This window comes from Chionomys nivalis, chromosome 4 (assembly GCF_950005125.1).
Source record: "Chionomys nivalis chromosome 4, mChiNiv1.1, whole genome shotgun sequence".
NCBI lineage: Eukaryota > Metazoa > Chordata > Mammalia > Rodentia > Cricetidae > Chionomys > Chionomys nivalis.
The window spans coordinates 88,597,240-88,618,676 of NC_080089.1; the positions used below are offsets into that span (position 1 = coordinate 88,597,240).

Below are 21,437 nucleotides of genomic sequence, written 5' to 3' on the forward strand. Positions count from 1 at the left end.
AAAAGCCAAGAGTCAGAATCCTTCAATTTGCCCTTTGTTTCTAACTTCATTTGGCTTCTTTGCAGCTGAATCAAGGCTCTAAACTCTTTTCCAGACAAAGGGACCTTCAGCTCATCCTTTCACGTGATGTCCGTTTAGAAAAACTTACCAGTTCGCCAAGGAAAATGAAATGATCTCTCTCTCTCTCTCTCTCTCTCTCTCTCTCTCTCTCTCTCTCTCTCTCTCCTTGGCCAGCTAGCTTCCTAGGGCTGGAGGAAAAAGGTCAGCACTGGTTACTTCTAGTCTCCTTTCTGTTTTCTCAGTTTTCTTCCCAGACTCTGGTTTGGGCACAGTGAACTGGAATTAGGCTGTACACACACACACACACACACACACACACACACACCATCTCTGGCTCTGAGGTCATATTGTGGCTGGGGATGGTTTCCCTGTGTCTAAGAGATTGTGTTAATTATCTGTGCTTGTGAGACTTAAAAACAGAAATTCCAGGAAAAGAAAAAAAATAAAGGATGTTCTGCCCCCAGCAACAAGTCTGAGTCCAGGGCCTCAGCACTTCTCAGGTAATCTGAGTGGATGCAAGCAATGAGTGACAGAAAGGGCTGGAGAGGAAGGTGGTAGGAATTTCTTTTGGACCTAGCGTATATTTTGTTTGGGGAAAAAAGATACCAGAACCATTCAGTTCTTTTTGCTCCTTCAAGGGGGAAGTTGGATCCTAGAATTATGAAAACCTTTTATTCGAGGAGGTTTTTCCTCTAGAGGTTGGGCTGGTCTTTCACTAGGGAGAGCAAATATTGAACGCACCTTGACTGCTTAAAAAAAAATAGGGAGGGGACCTGAGGAAAGGGTGGCTGTTGGGAGAGGGGAGGGAAAATAATTCTTCAAAAAAGGAAGAAAGTCAGGCTTCTCTCCTCCAGTCTGTGGAAAATTCACTGAGGACGTTGACAGAGGGCATTTTTAGGAAACCCACCCAAACATAAAAGGTAAGAGTAAACATGAGAGGGCGAATAAAAAGTTGTGGGTTGTAGAAGTTATCAAGTGGGATTTGCGGCGCTCTCCGCAGGAAATGTGAGCGGCTCTGGTTCAAAGCCACATGCACCAACGTGACATATAAGCCATTAAAATAGCATCCTGACGGCTCGTTTCTGCTTCATCATACATTCCCTAACTGCCTCCCCGAAAGCTGGAGAAGGAGAAATGAAGGATGACCGCCTCGGTGGAACCACAAAAGAGGCTTAGAGGGATGTGTAGTCCCCCCCTCATCATCCCAAAGTGATGTGCAGAAATGAGGTGATCCGGGCAACAGGTGGAGCAGGGTAAGTACTTGAAACCAGGGGGGCAATACTGGGAAGACCCATACCCCCTGCAAGTGCTCTTATGGGGGCCATAGGCACCCAAACCCTGCTGGACGGATAGGCCCAGTCAGACTTTTTCTCCATCTTTACCTTAACACACACACACACACACACACACACACACACTCGGCCACCGCGGGTACAGGCCCCACCCCACTGATTTTAAAGGGGGTGGGGAGGAGCCCTTCTGCCGAGGGCAGCGTTGAAGATGAGTCCTTTCTTTCCTCCCGGGAGGAGTGGGTGCAAAAAAGACAGATGGGGCTCCTACTGGCAATGGCACCAAAAACAGCTTGCTGCCCGCCCGTCTTCCCTCCTCTTTTTTGTAAATTGTCTGGGTGTGCCCACCGTGGGCACAAGAAGGGCAATACTGACCAAGCTTTGCCCTTTTTGATCATGGCGGGAACCGAGAGGGTGCTGATGAAGGAGTCCTGGCAGACAGCCTTTCGGCGTTTGCCTCCGGCAAGGATGACAGGAAGGGTTTCGGTTTACCCCGCCAGGGTCAAGTTAGTGCGGCGGGGCTGCTACATCATAGAACTTCTCCGGATACTCACTGAGGATGCAGTCTGGGTCTGCCTCGGGCCGGCTGCCTGCTCGCCCTCATCCTTGGTCCTATCTCAGGACCCTAACTCTAGGATCTACTCTGTACGCGTGCCATGAGCCATGGGTTCACGACTGGGCTTTCTTTCTCCCGGATGTGAATCGGGGCTGCGGTTAGGTCTGGGGAGCAGGCCTGCACCCTAGACCCAGGGGCATGTACCAAATTACTGGCAAAAGAGAAAGGAACAGATTTGGATGTTAAAGAGTTAGTTAGCTACCTGGTTCAATCTAAAAGTTTGGAGTTGATGAATGGTTGGGTCACACGGACAGGAGGGAGATACCGAAGTCCGAGAAATGCAGAGAGGGTGTGCAAGGGCTGCTTAAAGTCCTGGGCATTAGCTGTCTACAGAAACTACCTTTGGATGTCAAGGCTTGACCGTTGACCTCCAACCTGTTTCTGGGGCACTGTGTTTTTCCCTTCCTATGTTCAAAATAAGACTTAAGTGCCCAGGGTAGATTCGTATTTGCAGGTGACCCCACTAGTTTAAACGTGACTCTCAGTTGTCAGCCTTCTGCCTAGAGCAAGGGGAATCTGGTCTCTACCCTCTAGAGGATAAGAGGTAGAAAAGGGGTGCTACAACCCAGCACTCAGCTCCTTTTTCTGGTGCTTCAGGGCTGGTGGAAGGTAGCCAGGGAAGTGGGTGTGCAGCTGGCGGTCGATCCCAGCAAAGGCCAGGAGCCGCTTTCATCTTTGGCTTGGTAGCTCTGAGTCGGCCAGGGCCGAGCTTTGCCGGCAAGTATTCGCTCACACCTGATAGTTAATCAGTGTGGAACTGAAGTCACCAGTTCTAGTTGACCTCTGACCTTAAACAGGCCTGTGTGGACTAAGTCCACTTCACAACAGGCAGTCTCTGTGATTCCTCAAATAAAATAGCATCTTTTGCTATTATGAGCCATCCCATGTTCTTGCCACTATCATCAGTGAGGCTCCCTGGCACCACTTTCCTCCCCTCCCAAGGTGCACGATAAAGGTAGATTCGGATATACCCTGGTAGTACTCCTTACTGAGTTGGTAGCCACCTCAGGAGCAAGAGTTTTGGAGAAATCAAAGAGCTTTTCAGATCTCTTACCCTGGGGACCTCGGATTCAGGGGCCCAATTTGGACCAAAGGTGTTTGCCTTATTTGCCTGCACAAAGCTTCTACAGAACTACTTAAGGGTCTTCGTGTTTGCCTTGGTCCAACCTTTGAAATATTTCCTTACATGTCTGTGGAACCATTTGTAATGCATAAAGGACATGAACATAGGGGATAAGGGTACCAGCCACAGACCTGCTAGAAACTGGGTTGTGCCAGCATTCTGTGTGGACAGGAGTTTCTAGGGAAACTTACACCCCTTTTCCTCAGAAGCAAACAAGTAAATTCTATTATTGCCAACCAACCAGGAACTGTGGTGCCAGACATCCTGCCATGAGGACATTCAGAGTAAGGACACCCAGCTCGTTGCCCTTCTGTAAGAAAGCAAAGTTGGGCCTCTTTTCTCTCCTGGTCTACGCTAGAAGGAGTTTGTTACCTTTATGCAAGGATTTTGTTGTTTGTTATTTATTAGAACTAATGAAAACAGTTTCCTCTGGGGGAAAGGTGAGTATACTCAGGCCCATGCCTGGGAAAGAAAAAGAAAGGATTGAAAATCTTAGGGTAGTTTGGGTCTGAGTTAGAGGTGAGGGGAACATAAGAAATCAGAGACCTTACATGATACCGTAGCCCCACTTGGATTTAGCCTGTGGGTCAACAAGTTAAATAGCCACTTGTCCTGTGGGCTGGAGTGTCAAGACAGCAGACATCCCATTGACTGAGGTCTCGCTGTGTTTGCCCAGCCTGAGACCTTTTTCAATGACTGTTTGTCCTTCCTCACCAAATTTAGGGTCAATGCTAGGTGGATTGCCTGTTTGACTGCCCCACTGCCTTCAGCCTTGTCTGGTGGATACACAGGTCCTCAGAATGCTTTTAAGGATTTATGGTTACCGAATGCCTGGGAGCTCCAGCCACTCACAAACAATCTTGAGAGGGAGGCATTATTTCTAAACTTTTTCTCTACTACAAAAGGGACAACTTGGCATCAAATAACAACAACAAAAAATACATTTTTAATCTGGTGGATTTAATATTAGCCTTAAAAATGAGTCAGTGACAGCTCTCAAGTTGGTCTGGAACATACAAGGATAAAGAATTATTCACTGCTTCAGAAAGAACAAGATTTGAAAATCTGCAAATTTCTTCATTCCAACAACATAACTAGGCATAATTGCACACCCCTAGAGAACAGAGGGCCCTCCCTGCCACACCTCACCAAATGTAAGTAACCAGCCTGAATAAATAATGGAGTTTTCTGAAACAAAATTTCAAATTCTAGAAGCCAAGGATTTTTGGACATTGGATGAATGCTTCTACCTACATGGCAGAGCAATGAATGATAAAAAGTCTAACTGTGAAATTAAGTTTTTTCAGTGTTTTTATTACCAATCCATTTCATTTTACAAGAAATGTGAGTAGTCCCTAGAAATCTTTTTTCCCCTTGTGTTTCCAAATTTGAAAGTGAACAAAGAAAGGCTAAAACAATTGTTTTCAGACTAACATCTTTCTTTCATACACTCAGGCCACAGATTCTTGCTACAGAGACATGTATGGAAGTGTTTTACTCAATCCTTTTCTTCTCAAGCAGGCTCAAACTCAGAAAATGAAATACAAGACTTCCTTGGTGATGAGGAAACGATTACGGCTTTACAGAAACACCCTGAAAGAATCAAGTAAGTAAAAATAAATAAATAATTTAAAAAGTCTTATTATAAATAGAGATTTACTAAAGATTGGGCATTTTTTCTACTTGTTTGTGTTTTATGCATAAATCGTATTTGTTTCTCTTTTGTTACACTGAGATGTGAGTTTGGGCACATCTCTAGAGTTCAAACGAAACTTAGAATAACACCTTGGTGTTTGATGCATTTGCACACAAATCAATGACACAACCTACCACCAGCAGCCTGAGGATTAGCCCTCAATGGCTACTCATCTGGACGTACTAGAATTAATATTTGAGTACTCGATCATTGAAACAACCACCCTTGACCTTCTGCAATTCCACTGTCACATTATTCTATGACATATTCATCTTGAATTCATTTCCAGACAATTTGATTGGGATGAGGTTTGACATGTATTGGCTTCCATGAAAGAAGCAGACTTTGATCTTGGTGATGGGGTTTACATGATATGCATCATCTTTACCAGGGGCACCAGGCTTCTGCAATGTGGCAGTGACTACGTTCCCACAATGTGGTGTCTGAACCAAGAGTGACTGACAGCCACTCTGTCAGAAATACCTTCATTGTGAAGAATTTAATTTCATATTCCATTTAGAATAAGCATAGGATTTCAGGTTGGCTTTTCCCCCCTTCCAGGCATCTAATTTTTTCTCATTTCAACTGTATAGCTACATGTTTACTCTAAAGATGTTTCCTTTTCTATGCAAGGCAAGCTTCTTAACAAGGGTTAAGTAAGTTAGGAAATGACTCTCTTCTACTATTTGCGATGATTTTATGGCCGAAGCCAAAAGAGAGATGCAGTTATTATCTAAATTCAGTTATTTTGATTACTTAATGATACCATGAAGGATATTTTAGCAACTTTCCCCAATCTTTTGTTTAAAAGACATTTTGCAGAACAAAGTATATTTTTTCAATACATCATTTCCATTAATGATGATTAAAACCCAAATTTCCATAATTAGCAAAAATTTCCTTTTCTAAAAAAAACCTGACAGACCTCATCTCATTTGCATTATTTGGGATTGGACATATGGCAGGCTTCTGGGGCTTAAATGGTTTCTTTTCATAAGACTTGAGATACCGCCCACTGCAGGAATCCTGAAGTCGGTGGACAGCCTCTTCAGAGATACACACCTAATTTTGAGTGACACCGTGGTCAGAAATGGGGGGGGGGAAGAAGTGAAGAAGTGGATGCAGATCTAGCAGCAGAGCATCCAGATGACAGACACTGCTTGGTCTGGCTCTGAGCCATGACCCTCGAGTTAAGAAATAATCATAATTTTGTATTGTTTCAAAGATCAAGATGGAAAAATAACCCAGCTATTGATGCCTAATCTCCATCCTTCCATCTTCCCAAGAAGAGAGGTTAGACATTTCAACTAGTGATGTTAGAAGTTCCAACAGATGAACCAACTGCTCTATTTCTAGAAAGTAAACTAGAAATGATTTGTTTATGCCATTGATGGGTGGCTATTGTGTGCAAAAATGCTCCATTTATGATTCCGGGCATTAATTTTCAGAGAAACTGGAGGGTGAAGGATGTTGCAGGGCTACTGGTAGAATCTTCTCCATATAAGCCCTCCTGAAAGCTTTAGTGCTGGGGGGGGCAGCATTTGCCAAAACACCTCCCACCCCCATTTTTTTTCAAATCAAGCAAGAAGCTCCTGAAAACAAACTGAGCCACAGTGAAGATTAGCACTTCTGACCTATTGACGAGATTTCTGAAACTGGGGATCTCTGTATTCTGAGACATCAAAAAGATCTTTGGGAAGACTATAATATACCCCCTTGGACATGGGTATTCTATATCTTGTCATTTCTGATCAACTTGGGACTGTTTTGTGGTTTATTTTTGAAATACACCTTGAAGGTCCTTATATAATTGCTCATAGCTCTATGTCAGTAAATATAAATGGAAACAAGAAATACTTTTCTCTTTATCTCTGTCTCTGGGGAAATGGACCTTAAAAGAATGTCTAGTCCCATTGTTATGGTTAGCCAACCGAGGTATGGACCATATGGCTCCAAGAACTTTGCAAGGCTCAAGCAGCCTCTGTGACCTGCAGGTCACCTGACCCCTGGCTACTCAAGAAACATCTAGCCAGGATGGGTCCAGATGTTTTCAGTGCTTGAAGAGAAGGCTGCATCTGGGAAGGAGCTCCATGGGGCCAGGCTACTGTCAGTGTTTTTGGCTGAATCAGATGTGTTTGCCCTTTTGCTGCTGGCACAAAAAGTCATACACATTTTCATAATTTTTCAAGGGCAAAGTTAGTCAGACAGACTGGATACTAACAAGATATGTATATAAAACCTCTGGATTTCTTTAGCCTTCAGATACACAGGTCAGTACTTACAATTCAGGAGGTCTGTAAACTTGGATTTTTTTTTTTAAATCATTCTCTCTACAACCTGCTAATGGAAAGTTAACATTTTCTTCTCCTGTGAAAATGAGAAGCAAACACATGACTGTTAGGAGTTCAGCATGCTCACCAGGTTTCCAAATGGTTCTGAAAATAGCTGAAAATGCTTTTTTTTTTTTAAAAAAAAATTGCTCTGTTCAGTCTGTATTGTTATTCAAAGCTTCTAATGGGGATTGGATCACAGTATGGGTATTAAGAACCCATGTTGGTTTAAATAAAATAATTAAGAAAAACTAAAATGAATTGTGAATTTGACACATCCTGAACAATTAATTGTATATCACCTAGGTTTAGGTGACAGAAGGGGAATTTTAATTTCTAGGCTATGGTACGAGTGCCCCCACACTCAGGTTTACTATCTCAGTTCTGAGGTTTGGATGATAGAAATAGTAAGGAACACAGCTTTGTGTTCAGCATGTATGCTGTGCTTTAAACCTTTTGGGGGTTCAGCACAGACTCACTTGAATACATTCTTCATTTGAAATTCAGAGGTTATACTTGAAATTCACTGAAATTTGGTTACATTACAACTGTTCAAAGATGAAGGGAAAAGGAAAAGAATCCACCAGATAGAAGCACTTCTCACTAAAGGGCTTACTTAAGAGAAGCAAATGAAGTATTGGGAAGAAGGGAAAGCCAGAAAAAGAGATGAATTCTTCGAGTCTAGTTTTAAAATTTCCATGAAAGGCCTTGGTTTAGGGAACATACGTCAAATGTGTCTTCTCCTTAGTGTGTGTGTGTGTGTGTGTGTGCGCGAGTGCTCTCACAGAATCTGTTTGTAATTGCCCAAGTCCTTCCTAATGCAGAGCAGATAGATACAGGCTATTCAAAGCTAGAGAAATTATTGTGGAAGTTAATCCCTTGCTAAATCCCTTGCCCCAAGCAGGGATGAATGAAGAATGTACCAAGCTTTAGAAAATAAGTCAATTATTAAAAATGTTAAAGCCTTATTTATGGAGTGGGAATGTAGCTCAGTTGGTAGAGGACTTGTTTAGCATGCATGGAGTCCCCATCCCTTTAGCAGCGCCACATTAATTCATTTGTGGTGGTGAGCATCTATGTGCCCAGCTCCTGGTGGCAGCAGGAGCAGAAGTTCCAAACCATTCAGGTTCTAGACCATCCTGGACTGCATGCGATCTTGTCTCAAAAACAAAAGAAAGCAAAATAAAGAAAACAGAAGCCCTTTATTCACTAATCTTGGAATGTAATATCCTCAGGCAGGGGTCCCTTTCATTAGTTCTGTTAGTGTTCTGTGGAATTTCTTCAAACATCTCACTTCTCTTAAAATTTTTGTTGTTGTTGTTTTTCAGTCTTTGGAATTCTCCTTTAAAAACACAAGGCAGTCAGCAACCTGGGCTAAGAAAGCAGCAGAACCTAGGGCAGACAATTGCCCCACAATTGAAATCTTGCTCAGTTGGTCTCCCTCAGCCAGCTGTGATGGCAATTCTAGACTTGAAGGCCAAGGATGCAGTCAGCTATGGTATCCCCTCTGCAGAATCCTAAAGACAGCAAAGACTAAGGTTATAGATTGGTCAACAAGTGGCCACAGACCGTGGGAGTAATCCCAGTCTCCATTCATAGAAACTTCATCTGGCATCACTGGACCCCCAGATTCGCGCCCTGACCCGTACCCTCCAGAGCAAAGACCTGTTCCTCCTATTTGTGTATTTGTGTGTCCAGAGCCTTTTTGTTTTTCCTTTCTTTCGTTTTCTTTTCTTTTCTCTCCCCCCCCCCCACCCCAGCACTCTCAGGTAGATAAACATGAGCTATGATGAAAAGAGACAGCTTGAAGTGAGTTTGAAACAAGACTTCCTCTCCCCTCCTCATGCCGTCCATTGACTCAATCTCGCTAGTCAGGCTGGGTTTCTAAGTTTTCTGCTTTCAGGGGCGCTGTCACCGAGAGGAGGGAAATATAGGCAAGGTTAATTGGGAAGAGAGTAATGAAGAAGAGGGTGAATAAAGAAACAAAACTGAAAGGCAAAATGTGGTGGCGATGTGGATTAGGTTTGGGGGAAATGGGAACGAGGATGAAGGGGAGAAAGATAAGGGGGAGAGGAAATTTCAGAGAACGAAAGAGAATGAACTCGGCCCCGGGTTCGCTACTCTAGGAGTTTCTCTGATCCAGGCAGTCTGCAGACTTCTTTCCTGCGTTGACCGGGACCCTCTCCTTTGCTCTCAAAGACAAACTTTCCAAGCTCCTTGAGGGGGGTCTGGATACTAAAATGCCTAGGTCTATGCTTAGCTCCTTCTCCCAGAGTCCTTATGGGTAGATGCAGAACCTAACCCTGCTCAATTTCAGAAGCCCAGTAGCAAACCTCTGCTTTCTGGAAGGGATGAGGGGGTTAGGTGTACAGGATTCCTGCCGGGATCAGAGCGCATGAGCAGTAGAAGCGTGAAATGCTATTGGGGTTGGGGGAGGGAGAGAAAGGAGGAAAGGAGGGAGGGAGGGAGGAAGGGAGAGAGGGGAGGAAAGAGAGGAGAAGAGAGCGACGGGAGAGAAGAGAGAGAGAGAGAGAGAGAGAGAGAGAGAGAGAGAGAGAGAGAGAGAGAGAGAGAGAGAGAGAGAGGAGGGAGAGTCCGACCTGTCATCACTGACGTCGGGGCAGGCCACTGGCCAATGGGCGACACGGGCGATTGTTCTCACGGTGGCCCGGGGCCGTGGCCCCGAATCTATTCATTTCGTTAAGCGCCCTGCTGCCGTCTCTGCAGTGCCTGGGATTTCACACAGACATTAAAGACACGGAAAAGGGCGGCGGCGGCGGGGGGGGGGGGGCTGTGCAAACCCAAAACTTAAAGAAAAAACAAACAAAAAAATCCACCACTTTGCATAAGTTTTTGTTTGTTTGTTTCTTTCTTTTTTTTTTTTCTGTTGTCTTTTCACTGCACTGCCAGGCTGCCGTAGCACCGGCGGCTGGCAGGCCGAGGTTCAGCAGGAGGTCCTTTCCAGGCCCAGTGGGACACTGAAATTAATATATACGTCTAGGATGCTTCAAAATCACTACCACTTCCAACTTCACCACCTCCGAAATGACCCCTCCTATCACCTCCTTCTTTGGCCCGCAGCACCCCTTGGTGTTGGTGGACAAAGTAATCTTGAGATACGGGTCTTATACCTCTGCAACAGAGGCCGTGCCCCCAGGCACCCACAGACTCAGTCTTCCTGCCTCTCCCACCTACCCCATTATCACTACCCCTCTCCAACTCATGGCGCTGCAGGGGACGGCAGAACTGCAGCCTAGCCGGACGAAGGCGGAGGCTTTTTGGCTTGATTTGGTCCGCCAGGTTCACTGCTGGCACCGACTTGCTCAAGATCCCAGCACCAACGCCAGAATCCTAGATGCGGCTGGGCAGGGCTTGTCCCCGGGGGCCGGGGAAAGTGCGAAGCCCACTCCACCGGTTCTCATACACGCTATTTGTCTCGACAACAGGTAGCAGCTGTGGACACCATGGACCCCAGCTCGCCGCCGCTTCGAGCCCCTCGCTATTTCCGGGCCTTCATGAGCAGCCTCCTCAGGTCTCTCACACCCGTCGTTTGAACGGACTCCTGCGTCTGGGGCTCCCTGGAGACATGTATGCAAGGTCGGAACCCTTTGCATCGGGGCCTACGGCCCGCAGCGACACTTTGACAACAGCCACAGCCCTGCATGGCTATGGTGGCATGAACCTGACCGTGAACCTCGCCGCACCCCATGGCCCTGGAGCCTTTTTCCGCTATATGCGTCAGCCGATCAAGCAGGAGCTTATCTGCAAGTGGCTAGGCGAAGACGGCCCAGCATCCCCGCGTCCCTGCTCCAAAACTTTCAGCACCATGCATGAGCTGGTCACGCATGTCACCGTGGAGCACGTCGGTGGCCCAGAGCAGGCTAACCACATTTGCTTCTGGGAGGAGTGTCCGCGACAGGGCAAGCCCTTCAAAGCCAAATACAAACTTGTAAATCACATCCGCGTGCACACGGGCGAGAAGCCCTTCCCTTGTCCTTTCCCAGGGTGTGGGAAAGTCTTTGCTAGATCAGAAAATCTCAAAATACACAAACGAACACATACAGGTCAGTACCCAGTGCTGTCTGTCTAGTGTGACCCCATGGGACACAGGCCCTTGGGTCTGAATTTCCTCAAGTTCCAGTCGAGGGGGAGGAGGGAGGCAATTTTTGGTTTTGTTTCCTTGAGCCAGATTTATAAAACGGTAATTAACAGCTTCTGCCTATAGACTCACCGTTTTCCGAAGGCTGTGTGGAAAGAGCGGTTCCAGAGTTCTGGGATCCCTGTTGGTAAATGGGCGCTCCTAGCTTAGAGATTTGATTTGATTTAGGATCTGGAGCTTGGGCCCTGGGTACTGAGCTACATCCCCAGTCCCTAGAATTTGTTGTTAAGACGGTTTTTTTTTTAAACAGCATGGCATCCCCACCCCAGTCTTAACTGAAATGGGAACTATTGTCTCACATTTGCAAGTCACTTTTGGAAACTCTTTCCTGTCTTAGATTTGCCATCACCTGGACTGAGGGGGTCATCAGATCCTTAATACCTCCTTGAGGATTTATGAGCCTTGGGGGCCTACTTTGGACATGCTTTTTGCACTGTTGGCTCCGCGGAAGGGACTTTTTTTTTTTTTTTTTTTTTTTGGTAACCCTCATTCTTATTTTAGTAGAGACCCAACGGGACCCACTGCCTTAAATGTCATTTACCGAGCTGTTAAGTGAAATAGGGACATGTGTCAACCACATCTGTTAGCTCTAGTTAACAGAAAGAAAAGGAGCTCGGTGGAGGAGGCTGGGAGTTGAACTCTTCTGGCCAGAAGCATCTAATTAATACAATTGCAAGAAGGAAGTTTTCACACTTTCAGAACAGCCTGTGAAGTTACATTAATTAGTTTAGCAGCCACCCTTTGACTCTCCATACTCCTCCTCCCCCCTCCCTTGAAGTTTAAGAAGTCAGCGTCTTCTCCCCTCCCCCATCTTGGAGGCGGGAAAAGGGAAGAAGGACGCAGAGACCGGAAGAATTCCAGCTTGGTACTCCGGTTCTCCGGGCAGTAGTTTTGCTTTCTACAACTCTTTTTTAGAACAACAGTCTTTAAAAGAGTCAAAGTCCCCAATGGTTTCAGTGTGAGGGAGGAAGCTTGCTGAGTCTCGTTACATTTTGGCTTCTTCAAGAAGTGTAGGGGTAGAACATTGCCATAGGCTGAGGCAAGACCAAAGTCCACTTTGGATCCCGTTCTTTACCCCCCCCCCCCCCCCCCGCAGCATGTCTGCAAACATCTTGTACGGTTTTCTAGAGCTTGCTCTGCTATCTCTCACATTCATCTGCTCCTCTCTCTCCCCGAGTTATATTCCCAGGGACCGAGGGGCGAGTAAGACCATGGTCCCAAACCTCAGACTTGCTGCTCCAGGGCCTGGTTGCCAGCACCTGGAAGGTGGATGCACAATCCGGGGCTGGAGAAAGAACTCATCTTTAATAACAGGGATTTTGAAGCAAACAAACTTATACTGCTCTTTGCTGGCCCACTGTTTGAAGTCTGGGACGCAGAAAATGGTTAAATTCTTAGCGCAATCGACCTACATCAGAGAAGCCCAAGGTTGCCTGGCTGGCTCTCAGGTTTGCATGGAGTCAAGGCAGAATTCTGCGTGTTCTTTTCGGTCTCAGTCCTGATTCATTACAGCTTGAGTTAAACGAAAAAAAAAAATTAGAGGAAAACAAAACAAACCCCACAGATCCACCCCTGTTCCAGAGTCTTTCTCAAATCTCCTAAGTAATGCTCAAATATCCTAAGTAATGGGAAGAAAAGGAGGAGGCAAAGCAGCAACAAAATGTTTCTCAAATGGCAATAGAACTCTCTACAAATTATTCATGAAGACAGTTTTCGATTCAACAGGAAAATAATTGCCTTTTCAAATATTAATGGCGTTTCATTTCCATCGAGTCGCAGAAGCGGCGATCAGGAGCAGATTTCTTAGCTGAGATTGTCCCGAATGTGACTCCCTGGCCTGGCTCTGGAGGCGGCGGGTGAAGAAAGGTTTCCCTCTGTAGCCGTGACAGAGACCCGGGAACAATGGTGCGGCGGCGGCGGCGAGGGAGGCGCGGGCCAGGAGCGCGCGCGGTGCCAACCTCCCTAACTGGCGTGCCTCCCGGGACCCCTGCCCTGGGCTCTGCCCACCTTTCCCCGCAGTCAGTCAGCCCTGGGGCGGGGGGGGGGGGCACACACACACAAGCCGGCGCCCCGGCCGCTCTGGGGCGGAGTCATCGCTAAAACCGACCCAGCCACAAGTGCGAGAAAATGGCGCTGGCCGGGCGTCCTGTAGGCCAGGAACTTTGCACCCGCGAAAGGAGGCCTGGCGCTCCCGGGAGCCCCGGCCGAGCACCGGGGCCAGGGTCCTAAACGGGATCCGGAGGTTCGCGGCCTAGGCGGCGCAGCCAGGACTAGGTCGTCCGGCGGAAGGCAGGCCCAGCATGGCGCCGCAGGGTCCACCCTCTCACCCAGGGCGTCGCGCAGGGCCGTGGGGGAGGGGACGGGCGAGGGGTGGCGGGGTGGCGCGGGTAGGAGGGCTGTCAAGCGCAGGGACCAGGGCGCCTCCTGCAGCTGGGGAACACTAGGGCCCGGCTGCACCTGGCCTCTCAGGGGCCTGCTCTCTCCCCGGTACTGAAGCGGTTCAGTACTTGCTACTTCTTTTTTTTTTTTTTTCCCTCTCTGGTTCTCGTCTGGAGCGAAATACTTTTCTATTTTACATGACGAGTCGCTGGAATGGGATATGTGTGTAGCTGAATGAATATATACATATACTCTTTCTTTCTCCCCAAACCCACCCCGATGAGGAAATTCTATCCTTAAATTCTAACCTCAAATTCTACCCCCACACTGACACCCGAAAAACCTTATTCCCTTTTGTAGGCTTCAAATGATTTTTTTTTTGGTAAGTTATTTTATGAAGAGGAATGGAGAGGGAGGGAAGAAAATATGGGATTTGCAAACGCTGGTGGAATCAGAGGAGAGAACTACGGGGACAAATAGGGACACCGATTTGTTCATTACACACCTCCTCCACTTTTTCATAAGACTGTGCCTTGTTCTGTAAAAGTGGCAGCGGGCAACGTCTTCCAGACGACCCTAGCGTGCAAGCTGCACTCCAGCAAGGGTGAGCACTATCGGTGGGCAGTGCGGGAGAGACGGATTCATCCGCTGTTTGCCGGAGCTAAAGGCAGGTTACGTGTAAACCTCGGTTTCAACCTTAGCGTCAACGCCACAGAGGAATGGGGTCTTTGTTGGTTTTATCAGCAAAACTTGCGGGAGAAGAGAACACAAAACCGACAGCGGAGCATCTTGCTCTCGAGTCAGTGGCTAGAGCGATTCTTGCATTCCCTCATCACCCCCAGGACCTTCATCTGCTTAGAGCACAGACACCTCCCCCCTTTCCTTTCCAAAACAATCTCTGCTAAGCTAGAGATTTGAAATTCCATAGAGCAGCAAATTTCAGGCGGGAAGGCACTCCTGGAATGAGGCTTGGCCCAACCAATATTCCCGAAGCTTTGTGCGCAGTTCTACCTAGACCAGCGGTATACCCGGTGCTCAGAGGGGCCGGACCTGGCTTGAGAGTAGCAGGCACTCGCCGGAAGCTTGCCGCACTCAAGGCGGTGATTTCAACAGAGACTTTTAAGATCTCCCTTGGCCTAAGCCTACTTTCCTATACCGGTTTCTGGGCTCTACAGCCTGCGAGGTGGAACAGGCGGGCGGGGATGGTCTGGGGAGGCCCATAGACCCGGAATTGTCAGTTTGGACTGAGAAGGGGCGGCTAAACTTGACAAGGTCTCCGGTGATGCTGACGAATCCGTATAATAAAATATTATAATCGGCAAACATTAGCTTGAGGGATTTCGGATGGATTCGGCTCTAAGACTTGAAGAATGTTGCAGTACATTTCAGTCAGGGGGGAAATCAGAGGAGAAAGGGGCTCTATTTCCTGGCAAATGGATTCACCTTTGAGGTGAATCATGGCTCAGAATATTTCCCACACTACGCATACGCTTATGTTTCCACGGTTCATCATCTCACATCCTCTCATTTCTTTGGCACTTGCACAAAACCTGCTCTAGAAAACACTTTGGGCGAGGATGGCGTGTGTCCGGCGGATTGCTAGGCAAGGCTCACTAGGACAGAGACAGATGGCCTGAGCAGCAACTTCAAATCCTGCAAACGGTGAACTCCGCAATCAACTAGATTCTTTGGGCAAAGGTGCTTCTGCCCCCACGTAGATAAAAGTTGGACGACAACAACGTGTGTGGATCAGGGTTCTCTAGAATGGCAATGACTGTGATGGAGTCATAGTCGCTCCTCCTCCGACGCCCCCCCCACCCATAGGCACAGGACGAAGAGGGGGAGGGGTGGCAGTCTGGGGGAGTGGGCTGCGTCTCCTTATTGGGTGGGGGAAGGGTGTCAGACCTAAAGCACTGAGAAAAGTAATTTCTGAAAATCTTTTGTGGATTTTTTTTTCCTGAAAACAAAAGAGCAATGGGAGGGGTACAATCCGGACCACTGGGACGCAGCCCACACCCTTCTAATGTCTCTGCGTTACCTCCCCCAGGCGAGAAGCCCTTCAGATGTGAGTTCGAGGGCTGTGAACGGCGTTTCGCCAACAGCAGCGACCGCAAGAAGCATTCGCACGTACATACCAGCGACAAGCCTTATATGTGCAAGGTGCGCGGGTGTGACAAGTGCTACACGCACCCCAGCTCTCTGCGAAAGCACATGAAAGTTCATGGTCGCTCGCCGCCACCCAGCTCTGGCTACGACTCAGCAATACCGTCTGCTCTCACGTCTCCCTCGTTAGAAAGCGGCCGTGAGCCCCCAATAGCCTGCACAGCGGCGGTGGTGGTGCGTGGCACAGACGTGAGCGAATGGTACGTGTGTTCGGGCTCCTGGCTATGTGGAGGCTGACTCTGCAGCGCCCCCACCCCAGCCTAACGCCACCTCTGGGCCTAGCCGCAGCCATCACCACCTCCAGTATCAGGGCTACTTCCCAGCGTGCTGCTTTGGTTTAGGTCGAGTGTAGGCCTGGCCACGGAGGCTTCAAGGAGAAGGCAAGGAAGGAAGGGAAGAAGGGCAGGCAAGCAGATAGACCACCACTAAAAGTTATTGGAAGTCATTGATTATGCTGATACTAGATCTGTACACGAAAACATAAATGTGGTCATTCTACAGTCACATCCTGTACTCTCCTTTGCCAATGAAACCAATGTCTGGGATAAAGAGACAGATAAAAACAACAACAAAAACTTATTAGAATTTATTCACAATTCTGGCAACTGCGGGTGGCAAAAGTAAAGGCATAAATTTTCCCAGTGGGTATGTAAGGGTTGAAAAGATTTTCTTTGAGGCTTGGGCCACTGCCTCCCCAACTCCCAGTCACAGACTCCTTTTTCCTCCCCTCCCCTTACCCATCAATCCCATCCAGAGGAGTTCAGAGCCCAGGAGGTGGCAGACAGAATTCCATAACCATTTTCTTGCCGCCCATTTGTCTTTTCCTTTGCCTCCATACCCGTTTTTGTTCCTTAGCTAATCTTGAAAAACAACAACAAAATAAGCAAATAATAACAACAAAGAACCAGAAAAGTCCTGCATTTCCCAGCAGCCTCCAGAAGGCAGATAAGTGTGTGGGGGGGTGCTCTCCCCTTCTCTTGGGATGCCACATACCTCCAAATCCCAATGCCTATCAGAACACATAGATAAGTCTGTTCGGTCAGACCTCAAACTCGATTTACATTTTATACTTGCTGTAGGGAGTGAGCCCAAAACAATAGGGAGCATGGACAAAAGACCGCTAGAAGGCTTTCAAGAATTCTCAGTTGTGAAGCATCCAGGCTTCCTTTTCCCACCGCCATCAGTTTAGGCACTGCTGTAGAACCTCATAGGCGCTCGAGCAAGGGCTGTGGAGCAGAAGGATGTCATCATTGAGTCAAGGTCTCCACGGCCAGGGATGTATGGACCTTAAAGAACAGCATCAATTCTAGTAGCCTTTGTCAGAAACAACACAATGTTAGCCTTATTTTTAAAAGTTTGTGAGCACATGAGAAACAAGTTACAACAACATTATTATGTACAACAAACACCCAGTGGGTCTGAAGAGTTCAAAGTATTTGATGTGCTGGTTATGATTACCTCGTGAAAAAAAATCAGATATTAGTGGAGATAGAGAGCAAGGGCCTCTGCAGTTGTCAAGTGGGAGAAACACAGGGGTTTGCTTGTAGTCTGCTACCCACTGTAGGGAAGAAGGAGCTGCCTCAAACTCTGAGCTAAGATTGAAATAAAGAAAAACACCGAAGGAAAGAGAAGGGTGGCAAAAGGATAGTGGGGAAATACAGACAGACTTGTCTAGGTTTCTACAAATGTGAAATAAATATGTGGGAAAGGGGAAGTATTTCTGCCCTGAAAGAAGGTCCCAGGAACTCAATTTTACAACCTGAGTCCTGAGGCTGGGGATGTAATCCTGTGGTAGTGGTAGAGACTTGACCACTTCCGATGAAGCTCTGGGATTATCCCCAGTGCCACCCCAAATAGGCACATTGGATACAATAAAAGCTGGACAAACAATTCTTAGCATGAGAACTCGGCTGGCTGCATTGTCCTCTATCCCTTCCTTCTCAGAATCCAGTAAAAATTCTCACTCCATTTCCACAGATCCCATAACTTCTGTCCAGTAAAGTAGTCACGTTGGCTGGAATGGGGTGGTTTCCAAAGTATCTCTAGTAAACCAGTTGTTGGGTTACCACCTAGCCCAGAGGTAGCCTGGGACAGTCAGTGGAAGTAAAGAACTTGTTCCCATGGGCAAGCACTGACTTTGATGCCAAGGTACACAGAGCATTTGTGGGACTTCAGCCTCTGTTGATATTTTAAAGCTACCCCTCCTCTCAAAGGACTCCTTTCTTCCTCTCCTGTTTCAAAACACTTCGTTTTGCTTTCCACCCCAGTCCAAAATAACGAAACGAAATAAAAATATTTGGCTGATCACTAATCGCCTTTAATTTTTCATTTGCTTGTTACAGATGTTTCTTGCAAGGTAATCTTGCCCTGCGCAGCTGAGCGCCCGCATCTTGCGCCTGCAACATCAAAGGGCTTTCTCACAAAGCAGTGTTTCTTCGCCACGGTGCATCTTCATGGTAAGTTAGGATTTCTATGGCAATGGGCAAGTCTCACTGAAATCCTGAAAGGCCGAGCCTGGAGCCCGTCCAGGCTTTTCATTAAGGACATAATATTTACGTCTAACAGGCCTTTTTTCTTGTGTATACAAGTATATATTTTTGTTTGACGCGGACTAAATCATTTTCATTTAATTTCCGGTAAACAAAACCCACGCGAATGGGCACTTGTTCCCGATCATAATAAAAATGGATAATAATGCGAGGGAAGAAAAGGGCCGCTTGAATCGCCGCTCAGCCTTCTTTGTTTCTGCTTTCTGCGGTGATCAGAGGGCGTATTTGGGTTTGATGGCGAGTTTCTAAAGGCGAGGAAATGGTTTGTAAGAGGGAAAAGAAAAGGAGAAAGGTCCAATCAAGCTCGGGTTGTTCAAAGAGTCGGGTTTTGGGGTTGAAAGTGTGAGTTTGACGGTGCATCAGCACGCCGCGTTAGGCTCGCCATGGAAATGCGCGCGGGGAGCGGCCGCTTCAAAGGCGGCACACTTCACTGCGGACACTCTATTAAGATACATTTGCGCTGACCTTTGCTTTCACGCCATTTAATACTGTCACTGTGCTCTCCAGTATATACTCCTCCCAGGACCTGTCTTGCCAGTGTTTAGGGGTTCATCCTGTACCCTAATGTAGGGGGGCTTTAGTACCCGGGATTCTTTCAAGAAAGGGAGGAGGAGCTGGACTCCTGAGCATCTTGACAGCGCCCATAGGCCTCAGAGCCCCAGAGTCAAAGTAAATAAATGACTTGGGCACTCTGTGAAGCTTACCAGAGGAGCACCCCCAGCTCAGCTGTCAGCAACACTGAGCAGAATGGAGACCTAAAACGAAGGTGGCCAACCTGGGGAAGTGCAGGAGCTGTTAGCTATACTGTGTGTCCCAGAGGTTCTCTACTGCATCCTCATCCTAAAAGGCTTGCAGCCCCTTAAACTTTTCCTCTGATGTGCCACTGTGTGGTAGCCTTAGGTTTGGGTTGGCTTTGGGCACAAACTGAAAAGCCCAAGGCCAAGGGGATAGGGAAGATGGCAGCAAAGTTAGAAGTCCATGTTCCCTTAATTGTCTTGTTGTTTATTTTATCCAAGTACTCTAGTGAATAGGGGAAAAATAAACACGGTGGAAAAAAAAATCAAACAGTAGAGTCTTCTTTAGTGCCCGTCCTTGTGGTTGAATAAAAAGGATGGTCTGCCTCTATTGAGCTGAGAAATCTTTGAAGTGGGAGTTATTATCTGAGACATTCCTGCTTGTCGTCCTAACAACGCTGATGAAATGTAAAAGGTTCTTTGTCAGCGATTTGTTCTCCTCTCTGTCAAACTCACTTGGCCCCATCGGTTTCAAACCATTGCTAAAGAGATAAAATCAAATTTCTTAAAAGAAAGCAAAAAAATTCCCTACACTCCACCAGTAGATAAGTTTAGGAATAAGTTTTTCTGAGAGAGAGAGAGAGAGAGAGAGAGAGAGAGAGAGAGAGAGAGAGAAACTAAAACAAAAAAACCTAAAAACACTGTGTAGCTTAAATCATGGTGATGTGTGTAGATATTGAAAGGACCTTTGCACCAAAACTGGTACATTAGATAATGCAAGAAGGTGGCGGCAGAGGGTAAGTGTCCCATGTCTATGATCCTGTGTTTGTGCTTTCTGGCCTGGCCTGTATTCCATCAGCCCAGGTCAGCTAACTGGATGGATTCTCTTGGAGATTATTCAGACTCCAAATATTCCTACCTGGGATTCTTGGAAATTAAGCCTGGAAACAAGTGATGTTAAGTTTTCCCTCTTTTGAAGAAACTTCTGCTATAAATCGATCCATCATGTTTCCTCACCACTAGCAGTAATCTGCACATACTTTAATCATTAATATAAAGGATGGTAGCATAAAGGCAAGAAAATTATAATATTTCCTTTATTATTATTATTATTATCTTGGAGTTCAGAACGTTTGGTTTACAAGATAGTGACCAAAAAGTGCATGCACACGCCATCCCCGTTCCCTATGTGCAGTTCTTCAATTTATATTGTGTCTAGAAAAGAAACTTTGTCCCTGTTCAGGTCTTCCTAACTTCCTACCTGTAGTTCTAAAGGTGATTTAAATAAATAAGGTTGTGCCCATCACCCTGCCCTGTGTGTTTACTAATTGATTTGTGAAGAACTTTCCCCAAGTTGTAACCCCTGTAATCGGTTATAGATGCTGCGAAAGGTCTGTCTCTTATATTGATGTTGTTTGTTTATTTGATTCTCCATATGTCTGTATTGCTAATTTATAGGAGAATATAATGATTGCCATGAATGTGAATTATACAGTCAGGCAAATATTTTATAATTATAACTAACATGGACACACGTCTGAGTCAACCCTTAGGTTATTGGTATCTTGTCTATCCACTCTGTGATTTAAAAATCTCTCCCCTTAACAGCAGTTAAATTATGAACTAATCTGAAAGGAAAAGGCTGTTGTGTGTATTTGACAGTGATTGTGAAATAAAGACAAAGTTGAAAGCTGAGGCATAGTCTTCTTGAAAACATGTACATGTAAATGAAATAAAGTAAGTTTTCTGCCCCAAAAGACTTTGTGTACGTGTGACTTCTTTTTGCTGTGTTGTTTGAAAATAAATGATTTGATGTTTTCCTTTCACCTTGGAATTCCAGTGTCCAGTTACTGCTTCATCATCTTAGGAGAGTTTGAGGCTCTCTTAGAGCCTGGAGTCCACTTCCCTATGTTCCTTCATGGTTCAGCAGGATTATCTTTGGGCCTAGCCACTTGAGTTAGCAAATAGGGGACCTGCCAAAACAGTGATCGGAGAGAGATATTTATGCCCACAATCACCCTAATGATACTAATGGCAGCAACTGATTTACATTTCAGAAGAGAAAAGATAAAAGGATGCTCAGTGGTCTGTCTGGTAAGGATGCCTATCTATAGCTCTTAGCTCTCTCATGAAGCACCTCTGATTTCTAGCAAAAGGCCCAGGAACTAATAAGAAGTGAACACGCTTAGAAAAAGTGATAGTGAGTTGGCTTGGCTCCAAACCTGCCTAAACTGATGGTAGGCCTTAGGCAGGACTACCAGCAGGGATCTTGCTAAGACCTGAGGTGGGCAGTGGTTCCCTGAAGGATCTGTGAAGTCTCAACTCTAAGACTGAAAGAC

The 21,437-nt window shown here is 46.5% G+C and overlaps 1 protein-coding gene across 3 annotated transcripts; it reads left to right on the forward strand.

The window, feature by feature from the left end:
* Positions 1–894: 894 nt before the first annotated feature.
* On the forward strand, positions 895–18,262 carry Zic4 (Zic family member 4). 3 transcript variants are annotated; one of them, XM_057768068.1, is made up of 6 exons: positions 895–980; positions 1,181–1,313; positions 4,607–4,694; positions 10,561–11,178; positions 15,700–16,015; positions 18,158–18,262. In XM_057768068.1, coding segments are annotated over exons 3-6 (1,005 nt in total). In that variant the 5' UTR covers positions 895–980; positions 1,181–1,313; positions 4,607–4,624; the 3' UTR covers positions 18,159–18,262. The 3 variants fall into 3 exon arrangements, with proteins under 3 accessions (XP_057624051.1, XP_057624052.1, XP_057624050.1); XM_057768069.1 differs by having other exon boundaries at positions 4,610–4,694; XM_057768067.1 differs by lacking the exons at positions 895–980; positions 1,181–1,313 and having other exon boundaries at positions 4,517–4,694.
* The last annotated feature ends 3,175 nt before the right edge of the window (positions 18,263–21,437 follow it).

Bases quoted from the DNA above. Each gene is read 5' to 3' on its own strand.
- Zic4 (XM_057768067.1), top strand. From the start codon at position 4,568: ATGTATGGAAGTGTTTTACTCAATCCTTTTCTTCTCAAGCAGGCTCAA. The intron at 4,695-10,560 runs GTAAGTAAAAAT...TCTCGACAACAG, and splicing joins AAACACCCTGAAAGAATCAA to GTAGCAGCTGTGGACACCAT. The intron at 11,179-15,699 runs GTCAGTACCCAG...TACCTCCCCCAG, and splicing joins ACACAAACGAACACATACAG to GCGAGAAGCCCTTCAGATGT.